At 37.6% G+C, this 13,748-nt stretch overlaps 1 protein-coding gene across 1 annotated transcript in view; it reads right to left on the bottom strand.

The window, feature by feature from the left end:
• The window catches only part of PHEX (phosphate regulating endopeptidase X-linked), a 164,402-nt gene that overhangs the window by 42,380 nt on the left and 108,274 nt on the right, over nt 1-13,748 (bottom strand). Inside the window, exon 13 of the mRNA XM_069944443.1 lies at nt 1,564-1,641. Within this exon, the coding sequence (XP_069800544.1) occupies nt 1,564-1,641 (78 nt within the window). The remainder of the gene's footprint in view (nt 1-1,563; nt 1,642-13,748) is intronic.

The raw sequence follows: 13,748 nt of genomic DNA, 5'->3' as shown, positions 1-13,748 counted from the left end.
TCTTAATTGCTTCTGCACTGTAAAAATGCACATCCCCATGAATAATAAAGAGGAAGAATCCATGAAATAGTGCACATAAATGATCAGACAATATTTTCACCATTTGTAACACTAGTTATAAGGAAAGACTAAATCCTCCTACACATGTATAACAGAGCTCTTCCAGCAACCTTGTAGGAACACAGTAAAGAGATGACATGAAGAGAATCCAGTACGCCATTCTGGATGCAGATTAGAATAATGCTCACATATTATTATCCAATTCATTTATTACGTCAAGGAAGTAGCTATCTATCTGTGGGGATGGACTGTCCATGGAGTATTATACACGGTCAAGGATAATGCAAACAATAGAAACTATGGGAGCTCAGGCTGCAGTGCAAACTATATGATGGTGCCTACTATATGATGACATGTAGTGACAAGCATTGGAGAAGATGGTGGCGTAATGTCAATAAAATGAGATGCATTTAGTCTTCTGTTGACAAAAGGCTCAAAATGTGGTGAGAATGGAGATTTAGCTAGAAAAAGATTAAGGGGCCTCTATACTTTGGTGTATAACCTCATATACATTCTATTTTATTAGAAAAGGGCACTATGTTTATTTTACTGTACAAAAAATGATTAAACAATTAACCCCTTCACGTCAGTAACATGTATATATAGGTTCCTACTGCACATACCCCATGCAGTAGGAATGTACACATACGTTCCTGACTTCAAGGGGATTGATGTGTACGGGACCGCTGCAGTAAGAGCAGCCCGCACACATCAGAGTCCAGGGAACCGAGGGTAATAACAGGCAGCTGTGATCCCGCAGCTGCTTGTCATTAACCCCTTAAACGCCACTATCTATAGCGATCGCGGTGTTTAAGCCACTCAGTGACAGGACAAGCACCAAGCACTGCTGTTGTGTAGGACAAGCACCTGTCACTGAGTGATCGGGACCCCATACTGCGGGGGTCCTGATCAATTGTATCGACGGGCAGAGGTAAGTCACTTACCTCCATCCTGTCGGATCAACGTTCTATGTATAGAGTCTGCTCTCAGGCAGGTTCTATGCAGAGATCACCAATAACACTGATCTATGCTATGCTATGGCATAGCATAGATCAGTATATGCAATATAATGATGTGAAGTGTAAAAAAAAGTTTTTTTAAAAGTATTAAAAAACCTTATAAACCCCCCTCCCAATAAAAGTTTAATATACCTCCTTGCCCATTATAAAAATAAAAGTATTATATATATATTACTAGTATGTATATATTTATGTATATATATATATATATATATATATATATATATATATATATATATATTGTTCCCGCACAGTGAACCCCGTACACCAATATGATATTAATAAAATCTAGACATCATGGTGCAAAAAATAACACCACAACCAGCCCTGTAGGTTTTTGTGGTGTCATACCTCCTGTATGGGACATTTGCGGCATATTCTAGAGACTTTTTTTTTTATTTCATAAAACAAAGCCAGGCTAGACAAGCTGTAATGGGACCTTAGAAAGTAATTTGATAATGGTTGATGTCAGCATTTCACTTACTGTTTTAATGTCTTCATTGATATAGGTTTCATTCATTAAAAATCCAGGATACCCAACTTTTGCCATCACAGCTTTTGCCTGTGGAAAGGGAAAAAAAATGTTAACTATTAAAAAAGCAAAACCAACAGAAATGTTAATACCAGTTTAATGTTATTAATAGCTACCCTTACCTTACCCTTAACAAAAATGTATTATCAGGTACATCGCTTTAAGTTTTTTATATGAATAGACCGGTTTATTTCCAGGCACCGTCCCGGCCTAAAGCACTGTAGGCGAGCCCGCCTGTCCCTAGTGTGACAAAGCCCTTCCCTTCTGTGACATGGCTCAATTACAATCAATGGAGCTGCGTCACAGAGGGGAGGGGGTTTCGTCACACTGGAGGCCAGGCTCGGGAATAGTCCGGCGCCATGGGCGTGAACCGGGCTGTGGTTAAAAAAAAAAAAACTACGGCACCGACATCCCCACGCCGGCGCCGGTCAATTCATATAAAAAACTTAAAGCAATGTACGTGATGGTACATTCGCATTAACAAAGTATGAGATATTTCATGCCTGCACAATCTCATCTCCTACTTTGATAGCAGGGTACGACTGCATATTGTCAGAAGTAACGATCATCTGAGGTTTTGCAGGATTTTGTAAAGTTTGTTCAAGTACTGCTCAAAATATATTGGAATCATTAATAAAATCTATCAGGTAGAGCTTAGCTATGCAATATGTCATGGTACAGTGATAGGATGGAAGAGCTGCAGCAGTTACTCCACATTTGATGCAGCATTTCATGAAGTAAGCAATCAATTTTTATTTCCTCCTTTAGCTGCATACAGGTTAATGTGAGGCCAGTTAAACATGTGCTGACACATTATTGCTTGGTTGCTTATGGCTTCATTGAAGATACTTTTATGTGATAAGATTGAGAAGAGATACGACTTCACGTTCACACTAAATCAGGAGTTATATGGTCTGTAACCTATAACACTGTTGCTGGCACGCACTTTACTGGATATCCTACTCAATATTTCTCAAATAAAGGCAGCGGTACGGCGTTTACTGACAGGGTGCTATCTATTTTCTGCTATAGGAAGTGTATACATTTAAATATATAAATAAATTGTCAACACGTTCACCGTGTAAAATATAGCTTATGTGTGGTACAGTATAGTTAGGTACAATAGATAAGCATAAAGAAAACAACAGTGATATGTTTTTGTACTTATAAGACAAAAACGCAAATATTTAAATAAAAGAAAATTTTAAATCTAGATTTCCTCTAACTTCTCCTTTGTGTCTCTTTGTAGAAATAAGTTTAAACAAAACAATAAATATACTGTACATGATTGGTAGAAGTTTATTTTTTTTACATGTCACAGGGACATGGTTAGGATCTCCCTGACACTCAGTCCAATCAGGAGAACCAGTGGGGAGCAGTGTGCCTCACTTCTCTTTATCAATCATCTCTCATCAGTGGCCCATAAACTTATAATGGAGCCATCTGGTCAGAGATTGTTGCAAATTGGGAAGTGAAATACACTACCACGCACTTCTCCTGATTAGCAAGACCCTGACTGATGAACTTCTCACGTGTCCCCTTGACTTAGTCTATATAACTCACTTTTTTTCATGCTGAATAAAAGCTTCTTTCTACTTTGTCTATGTTTCTATGATTTTTTTCTTCCTACTGAAATTAATGGAAAGCATAAAAACAATTTTATTTTTAAAAACATGACAAAAGTCCACAAAGATCAGTATGAAAATCAGCTGGGTTACTGTGGAGATCCAGAACCCAAATGCTCTACCCTTTAGTTGTGTTTGTATATAATAGTTTCAAAAAGTTTATTTTTGAAAATATTATAGGGCAGGAAAGTATACCCTTCTAGACTAGCAGTTGTTTGGCCTGGTTATAGAAGATGCTGATATCAGCCAGATACTGATTGTGGCTTTATAGGTCTTTACTCTCCTTACTCTTTACTACCGGCAGGTTCAAACTTGAACAAGATAGTTATGTCATCCTTAGGGCCCTATTACACAGAGCGATAATTAGCCGAATAGTAATGAGTAGGCGAGGGCTGATGATTGAACAAACAGTTTACATTACCTGTCCACGTTCCTGGTCTCCTCATGTGCTGTACTCCTCTATGCTGTCACAGGACCTGTGTGTGTGTGTGTGTGTGTGTGTGTGTGTGTGTGTGTGTGTGTGTATTTTATAGAAGCCCAGCAACACTTATGGGAGTTCCAGTATTTTTTTGAGCTCAGCAAGTCTCCCTGAACCTTATTTAGTCCTGTAACATACCTAAAGGTTTCAATCATGTCCCTCCTTTCCCTTTTTCCTCTAGACTATACAGATTCAAATCCTTAAGTCTTTCCTGATATGGTTTATGCCTCACACCCTACACTATTTTTGTAGCCCGTCTTTGGACCTGTTCTATTTTATCAATACGTTTTTGTCAGTGATGTCTCCAGAACTGGACACAGTATTCCAGATGTGGCCTCACCAGAGCTCTATACAGCAGGATCACAATCTCCCTCTTCCTACTGGTTATACCTCTAGCTATACACACCAGCATATGATTTGCTTTCCCCACCGCCTGGTTGCACTGGTGACTCATTTTAAGGCTGTCAGAAATCACTACCCCTAAATCCTCCTCTTCTGAAGTCTTTCCTTACTCAGAACTGCCAACGTGATACTCGGATAGAGGATTCCTCCTCCCCAAGTGCATTATTTTATATTGAACTTCAATTTTCAATATTTGGACCACTTATCTAGCAAAGCTAAATCATTTTCTATATTACTGACACCTCCAGGAATATCGACCCTATTGCACACTTTTGTGTCATCAGCAAACAGACAAACTTTACCTACCAACCCTTCTCTTATGTCACTTACAAATATATTGAAAAGAATAGGACCCAGAACAGACCCTTGTGGCACACCACTTGTAACCAGTCTCTGCTCAGAATATACACCATTAATGACAACCCTCTGATATCTATCCTTCAGCCAACCACAAATCCACTGAACTATCCAGGGATTAAGTCCAATTCTCACCAACTTCTGTATCAGCTCTTTATGGGGAACTGTATCTAAGACTTTGCTGAAGTCCAGATAGGCGATATCCACAGCACCACCTTCATCCAGCACTTTTGTGACATAATCAAAGAAATCAATGAGATTAGTCTGACATGATCGGCCCGCAATAAAGCCATGCTGGTTTGGATCCATCCTAATAATTCCTAATAGAAGGAAACTGAAAAAAGCTGTATTATAAACTTCTGTTAAATGACAAATTTCTCAGCTACATTAACAACTTTAGCTCTGCTGCATCTTATTTTATGTAAATGATTATACTGTAAATTTGTGGTATTTTCCTGCATTATTTAGATACCTAATCCATTCCATTTTACAGAAACAGACCATTATAAGTGAATAGTCATTGAGTAGTTGGAGTTGTGAATGTCTGATGCTGAACTAGTATGAAAGATGAGCTCTTACAATTTTCTCTGCATTGTAACATCTGGGTGCATTGTGACAGGTAATAAATAAAACGGCATGGAGTGGCCCATTGCAGCCTAATGCGGTGCTCAGCAACACTGGGAACAATTGCTTCATCATTCTAGGTGCAGCAAATCAAAATTTAGCCAGACATGTCATAGGGATTAGATGGGAAAACTGCTGCATTGCCTCATTTCAATACAATGTATACGCCAGTCTAAATATCAGTATGAACAATAAATGGCAATTATTATAAATTTTACTTATAATATATTATTGTGCATTATATATATATATATATATATATATATATATATAATTGTAAATAAAAATATGGCATTACATGATTTTCTGAAGTAGATGTTTGATTTAAAATCCATTAGTGAGAAATAGTTATGTTAACTGGGCAACAAAAAAAAAAAATACATTTGTGTTTTATGTTGGATCCTTTGCTGCAAGTGCTTAAAAATCTGGTTGTGGTCAGTTATGTGGAAGCCTTGGAATGATCTACATTCTTCATATTGTGCCTATAAAGTAACCACCTAGCCCAAGAGAGGGCAATCCCATGTCATTCATATAGGCCATCACCACTGTAACAGAATGTGCTCTAGTGGGGCCAAAATCTGGCACAATAATGTGGTGCCTACTATAACTGGATGTCAATGTTCCAACAGAAGACAGCGCCTTTTGCAACTGATTTTTCATCATGATTGATCACCTATTGGATATTATTGCTGACATTGCAAGCATGAACAATGATAACATGCATTTCATCTAGAGATGCAAGGTTTGTTCCCTATCTTCCCTATCTCCCGGAATGAGGTGACATATTAAATTCAATGCTAAATAAGGTTAATGATTTTATTACTGCATAGGGTTGGATTGACAATTAATAATACAAACAATATAATTGGACTTGCATAAATTTTATACAGACCCCAAAAAATACTTTCCAAGTCCAACACAGGGAATTAATTACTAAAATTACTGTACACACTTAGGGCTAGTTCACATTTATATCAGCAGTTTCTTTATATTTAGCTTACAGTGGTAGCTAAAGAAGTTTTTAATTAGGCAACACAACAGTTCTTGTCAAGCAAATGACCAAAATGTATTCATGCAGCAGTGAAGCCATTACAAATCTGTACCTTAGTGGCACCACAGAGGTACCGAAACATAGCATTTTTACTGTTGAATCGATACATTTTGGTAACTACTTTTTATTTAAAACTTATGTGGACACAGTAATACTTATTCTAGGCTTTAGACTCACCATCATACTTTTGTTATTTTGTTTAGCTTACAAAAGTGATATTGTTAGAGTCACTATGATAAACAAAAGGAAGACCATGACAAGTGGAAACCATGACAATTGGGACTGTTCTAAAAGCTGTCAAGACTTCACTGTCATTATATGACCAACTATGCTGGTCATAGAAGGTTACAAATGCAACTAGTGGTCATGTGAGTTGTAACATCATAATAGTTACCACAACTTAAAGTATATAAATATTAAATACTGGCATACATATTTGGTAGTAGTAACAAAAAAGTTACACAAATATTATTATTATTATTATTATTATTATTATTATTATTATTATTATTATTATTATATAAAAATATAATTCTAAAAAAAATAACAAAATTTTTTGGGTCAGTTCCTTCAACCTTGTTTGGCAATTCCCATTCAATGGGATGCAGACACCTTGAGTTAGACTTCTCTACATGACAGTGGGCCTAACAGAGTTGCCTCTCCCAAAAATGTATCTGAACATTTTCTCAAGAATTTTGCCAAAGGGGAAGGTTACAACAAAATGCTTATAGTAGTAGTTTTTAAGTGTTCTCTCCCAGTGCTAGGACAAACAATAGAGGAGATACAGTATAGAAGTCTTTGCCCAGAGGAGGATGTGTTTGCCAGTTTTCGTTGAGAAAAACAGCTGCCTCCTCTGTGATACTGTGCACAGCCTCCAATTAATAGAGATATTCAGATATTTATACACATGATAAATATTTATGAATGGTGAGGAACTGACCCCTAGCCCCCACCACCTCAGAATCTTCTGCAGTATTTTCCTTTATTCTTACAAAAATTGGGGGTCCCAGAGGTTGAAGCCCATTGGTTCTAATGTGATGGCACATGCTAGCACATCTGCATTCTCATTAGTCATTCACTTTTTTCTGCCCTAGATCTCCATGAAGCCTTTGCTCTGCTACGACTACCTAGACATCTCTGGCGCCGTGCCTTTTTAGCAGCCTACCTATTCCTTACCATAAACCTCTCATCCTGCTTCCTCTATAAGAGCATCGCCCAGCCAGTGTTACCCAAACACAGTAATAGTGTCCCTACACTGTAATTGTGCCACTTTAGTGGCCCCCTAATAGTTTATAACCCCACATCAAGAAAGTCCACCATAGTGACCTATTTGCAGATTAACTGCATATGTCAGAGTTCCAAACAGTAAGAGTGCCGCTTATATATACCAAAATACTACTACACATCTAACCCCATTCCCACAATGAAAAGAGAAGCTCATTTTTCAGGCCTCTTCTGCTTTGTAAGCAGCATGGCATAGGCAAGCGTGATGACACTATCATAGTAATAGCTCAGTAATACTTGCTACCCTAACAGCTGGCAGGTCGATAAGGATATTACTATTTATAGCCACTTACCATAAAGGTTACAGATTACCCTTTCCCAACTGTTTCAATGTACATAATCTCTATACACTTAACCATTTTTTAAAGTTAACATTTATTTTATTACAGCCAAAAGGAAAGAATTAAAAACCTGACTCCGTGCTGCTATATAGTATTAGATTTAATTTTGCTACAAATGCTACTCAATAGGCCATAATAATGTCCCTTTAGTGCCACATATAGTTAACCCCTTTCACATCCAAAATGCGTTTATATACGTTCCTGTTGCAGATGCCCCATGCAGCAGCATTTATATATATCTACGTTCCTGACTGAGGGGCTTTTGATGTGTGCGGAACCGCAGCAGTGAGAGCGGTCCCGCACACGTCAGTGTCGTTGGGGCCGGAGATAATGACAGGCAGCTGCAATCCCGAAGCCGCCTCTCATTAACCCCTTAAATGCTGTGATCTATAGTGATCGCTGCATTTTAGAAATTCAGTGACAGGTTAAGCCCCTGTCACTGACTGATCGGGACCCTGATCTATGGCATAGCATAGATCAGTATATACAATCTAATGATTGCATGTTTAGCAGGAAAATATAAGCGTAAAAAAAAGTTTAATCAAAAAAATAAAAGTTTTTAAAGTATTTAAAAAAAAACCTTACAAACCCCGACAAATAAAAAGTTTAAAATGCTTCTGTGCCCATTATAAAAAAATTATATGTAAATATGTTATCGGCTCTATTAAAATATAACATTATTGTTCCCGCATGGTAAACAGCGTAAGCGGGGAAAAAAACAAAAAACATCTGGATTGCTGATTTTTATATTATAATTTATATATCAGGAAAAAATTCATAAAAAGCAATCCAAATTATACTTTTACACCAATATGAGACACCCCAACCACCCCGGTAGGTGAAAAAATAAAAGTGCTATGGCTCTTAGAAGGCGGGGAGGAACATTGGATTAATTTGACCCAGACATCATTGCACCAACGACCTTGGTCATGAAGTGGTTAAGCTGCCTACCTCAACGTTCCCGCACATTACTGGAGGCTTTTGACTTAAAAAAATATAAAATTGTGATACTCACCAAGATAAAAGCAGCTCAGTTCAGAGGCCTACAGCACAATACGAATAACATTAGATTTTGCAAGCCTGCACCTAGACAACAAGCCTGAACTGAACACAACCTACTGTCCCTGAGTATGTGTATGAGGGGGGGGTGTTGCTCACTCCCTGCTCTGCCTGTTTATTCGGCTGATGCAAAACAGTTTATAGTAGTGCAAGACAATGGTTTTATCTGTGTAGCCCGTCATTACCCCTATTGCTATGCAGTGCAATCTTTTGACTTTTAATGGTTGAATTGCAATGTTGTAAAATATCTTTCAACACATTACCAATTTCACATGTAGTATAATTGTTGGTTCAACTGTTGACTGTGAAGCCAGAAGTTCCTAGTGCTTTGGATATGCTTACGTCTTATGAGCATTGAGCTGTAACTGGTTTCTCAAAAATTACAACCAAGAGATGACTAATGCTTAGTGCATAAAATAAAGGAACCCCGGGGAAAAAAAATAAGATTTAACATTGTGCTTTGCATTAATGTTGTTCAAGGCAGGTCTGTTAAGATATTTGGCACTAAATAGAAGATTCTGTACAAGCAAACTGACGTATTGGCTTATAACTGAGTAACACGTTTCTTGCCATGTCTGCAGTGAACAAACAAAAGGGAATAATAAACAATGTTCTCTTATTGTTTGAGATAGTCTGCGCTATGCACATTGACATTTAAGTCCAGACTCATAATTTTAATACAATTACATCTGACTAAGAACTAGCATTGAATTAAATTTTAATAGCAATTCCACTATCCATTTAATTATGAAGATTAATTCGGCTTGCTTTTCTTTGAAAGTATGTTCCTTTCTGCTGTTTGTTTTTATTATTCAGCATAAATCATCTAGGTACATTGATTTATTGCTCTTTGCTTAGCACTGAAGTCATGTACAGTAGAAAAAAAGAATCAGACTGCTAAAATAATATTTCAGGATTTTTTTTGTGTTTTTAAATATTGGCAAAAAAAAACATTAAACTTACAAATTCTCAACAATCACTTTTTTGTATTAAAAAATATATTTAAAAATGTATGTACAATATTTGAATATTTAGATTTTTTTAGGGTGTTGCAGAATATTTGTTATGGTTATTTTTCCAGTTCTGAAATAAAATAAAAAATACAGTCTAAAAATAGTAACAGATATTACACACGCCGACAGCAAGCGGGCAAGTGCGGGGGGGGGGGGGGGACCCATAGGAGATAGAGGCTATCTGCTGCGGTCGCTCCATTGTTGCTCTCCAGGTCATTTCTCTTTCAACATGTTGAAAGACAATGAAAGACAACAATACGCCAACATCGTGCATGTCGGCTAATCATTGCCTTTTATTACATAAAGCGTCAAAATGGACGATAAATCGGCCAAATATGTCCGATAATCGCTTCATGTAATATGGCCTTGATTCTGAAAGTCCACAAAAAGTTAAGTGTTTGCTGAAAAGTCCTTACACAGCTATATGTGCTATTATGTGTAGATGATTCTGCCTCTCAGGGCAAGAACAGCTCTAAGAGAAGGTCATGTGACCAAGCTTCCTTAGACATGTGACCCACTAGTAGTGGTAATAAAGAGCAGTATTACCACGCACATATAAGCAGTGTGAGTGTACGAAGGTTAACTCATGATATACAGATTCACTTTGAAGGTGATTCCTCAGCCACACAACAAAATCATACTTTTGTTGCTGGGACATGGGTACCAGGACATCACATAGTAATATATATATATATATATATATATATATATATATATATATATAATGTAAAATATAATAAAAGCTTTATATTCCCTAATTTATTTTTCAGCTAAGAACTTTTTTTTTTGCAAACCCCCCTAATAGAGTGGACTTATATTCCTGACCATGTTGACCCCAACTTCATGAAAAAATTTAAATGAAGACTTTTACAGGCTGAGCAGTAGGACTGAATGAATACAGGGGTGGTGTATGACAATACTGATTTATATGGCATTCATTGTCTGTGGCAAGATGTATAATAACACCTGCAGGCGCTATAATAGATGCCAATAATGGTTGTTGTGACCTTTGGAAATTCAACATCTGTTACCTGTGTAGGAGGCCAACTCTGAAATGGCAGAGTGGAAGAGCAAGACTTAGTGAATCATATTTCCAGGAATTATCTTTTTTTATTCTAGGAGAAATGCTCTTTAACTCTGCTGGAAATGTCACTATTGCAGCATTCACAGTATGCCGCCATTGTTGTCCCATCTGCAACCTGCTGGTACGGCTTTGAGCCCTATGGTGAAGTACCTGTAAGTTTTATAAATGTAAGTTTCACTGAACAAATTATACTGTAGCAGTATAAAACAAAGTCATATAAAAAATTATAACAAAAAAGTCAACCAAATACTTAAATAAAAAAACGAGAAAAGGGGCACTGTAGTAACAATAAGCAGGGGTCTTACAAATGTGTTTCGCTAAATACACATCAAACAACAAGAACTATTACCAAAATGTATAGAAATAATGTTAATTTTAGTTTTAGTTTATCAGTCATCCACTTTAAGGGGTTACCCAGCGAAAATATTTTTCTTTCAAATCAACTGGTTTCACAAAGTTATAAAGATGTTTAACTCTTTCACAACCTGGGGTCCTTGATTCCTCAATGCCCAGGTCGTTTTAGAACATCGGTTTATGGGATCATAATAATCCCATAAACTGATATCCCCGTGTTTGCCCCCTCTCCGCTGTCTCCTGACGCTGTTACAATCTTTCCATGGCTACCATCGAGACTCTGCAATGACTTTGCTGAGCCCTGATGGACAGCGGACAAAGAATTCTCACTCTGTAGAGGGAGATTTCTCTGTCTGGAGCCCTATAGATGCTGCAGTCGCGATGACCGCAGTATCTATAGGGTTAACTCTCAGCATGGCTCCGGTGCTGAGAGTTGCAGCGGGTCCCTGACTATCACTGACACTCCTGCGCCTGTGTCGCTGCAGCGTCGAGCATAGGCTGCAGCGACATTAATTAACTGTGGGGCGGCGGGAGACAGTTAACTTACTTCTATTTAAAAAAATCTCAAGTCTTCCCATACTTATCAGCTGCTGTATGTCCTGCAGGAAACATTGTTTTCTTTTCAGTCTGACAGAGTGCTCTCTGCTAACATCTCGAGACTGGAACTGTCCAGAGCAGCAGCAAATTCCTATAGAAATCCTCTCCTGCTCTGGACAGTTCCTGACACGAAAAGAAAACATTTCCTGCAGGACATACAACAGCTGATAAGTATGGGAGAACTTAAGGTTTTTTTAAATATAAGTCAATTACAAATCTAAATAACTGTTTGAAACCAGTTGATTTTTGCATTGTTTGGTCCAATTTTATATATAGATAGTGGTACATTGCTGTTATGACAATTATGGTCTTAAACTGTTCACAGCTGGGTTCACACTACGTATATTTCAGTCAGTATATGTATTTTTCAGTCAGTATTGCAACCAAAACCAGGAGTGGATTAAAAACACAGAAAGGATCTGTTCACATAATGCTGAAATTGAGTGGATGGCCGCCATTTAATGGCAAATATTTGCTGTTATTTTAAAACAACGGCTGTTATATTGAAATAATGGCCGTTATTTACCGTTATATGGCGGCCATTCACTCAGTTTCACCATTGTGTGAACAGATCCTTTCTGTGTTTTTAACCCACTCCTTGTTTTGGTTGCAATACTGACTGAAATATACGTAGTGTGATCCCAGCCTAAATGAAATTATATTTAAACTACCATCTTCATTTAGTTCATGTGTCATTGGCTGTAACTGAGCAGGCTAGAATGATTTGGCATGCATCTAATACCCATCATGCCAAGCCGGGAAGAGGTTACAGGTTCCTGGTAATTCCCTGTCATCAGTGGAAAGAAAATTACTACGGGAGAGTTTAGCTCTTTGCTGGGTATAAAATCATGGCATCTCTTAATCTGCTTAACTAATCTTAATGAGGCTTAAAATTCAGAATTGTATTTAAAAACAAACATTTCACTCTAGTGTTTCATTGTTATCTCTCTAATTTGGATTCAACTTCATACAGTAATTTGTTTATAGCAGCTGGTGTTAGCACTATACAACCCAGGAAACGGCACAATCCAAACCATTTATGGAACAAATTTGAGATGTGCCACAGATTTGATGACTATTACATTGGAAATAATTTGCAGCACTTTTAGTATTCAAAATTAAACGGGTAAATATTTTTAGAATTTAAAAATTTTAAAAACCGAAAGGCATTTTCTGAAATTAGATAGTTGTAGAGGGTTTCTCAGCTGTTATCGTGTTATGTAACTGCTCTGACATTTCTCATAGAAACTTTAAAGGGAACCTGTCAGGTTATGAAGCCTTCACAGAGGGCAGCATAACATAAGGGCAGGCATGATGTTTTCTTAAGTATGTCTCTTACATCAGGATGGACTGTACTAAAGGGTTAGAGAACCTATACATGAAATCAGGCATTGCAGAAATGTGTTAGTTCGGGGAGACATTTTCTCGGCCATGCTTTTGGGTCTAAGGGGACCAGTGCTGACAACAATGGGGCATGTTTATTGCCTCTGCCTTTTCCGTGGCATATGGTCCGCTCAGCCCATTGGGGTGCAGCAAGCCGGGGAGGCTAGGGTGGCCCCCTGCCATGCCTAATTTATCATGATTTACATCTAGAAACAGGTGCAAATCATGGCAGAAATCTACACCTGCTCTGGAGCAAATGGAGTAATGTAAGTAACAGAAAAAAGCAATTGAAACATCCCATGTACTCTAAAATGTTGGCAAAAAATAAAATAAAATACAATTAACTGCACCTAAAAAAGAAAATGAGCCCTAAAGCTGCCTGTGTAAGCAAGACTCTGTGTTAATCTGTCTTGCCCAGCCATTGTTCAGTATAAATGTATAGTCTACTTAACATGGCAAAATTGCAAGCGGAATTTAAAAAGTTG

This window comes from Dendropsophus ebraccatus, chromosome 11, assembly GCF_027789765.1.
Source record: "Dendropsophus ebraccatus isolate aDenEbr1 chromosome 11, aDenEbr1.pat, whole genome shotgun sequence".
Taxonomy (NCBI): domain Eukaryota; kingdom Metazoa; phylum Chordata; class Amphibia; order Anura; family Hylidae; genus Dendropsophus; species Dendropsophus ebraccatus.
This window is presented reverse-complemented; position numbering and strand designations above follow the sequence as displayed.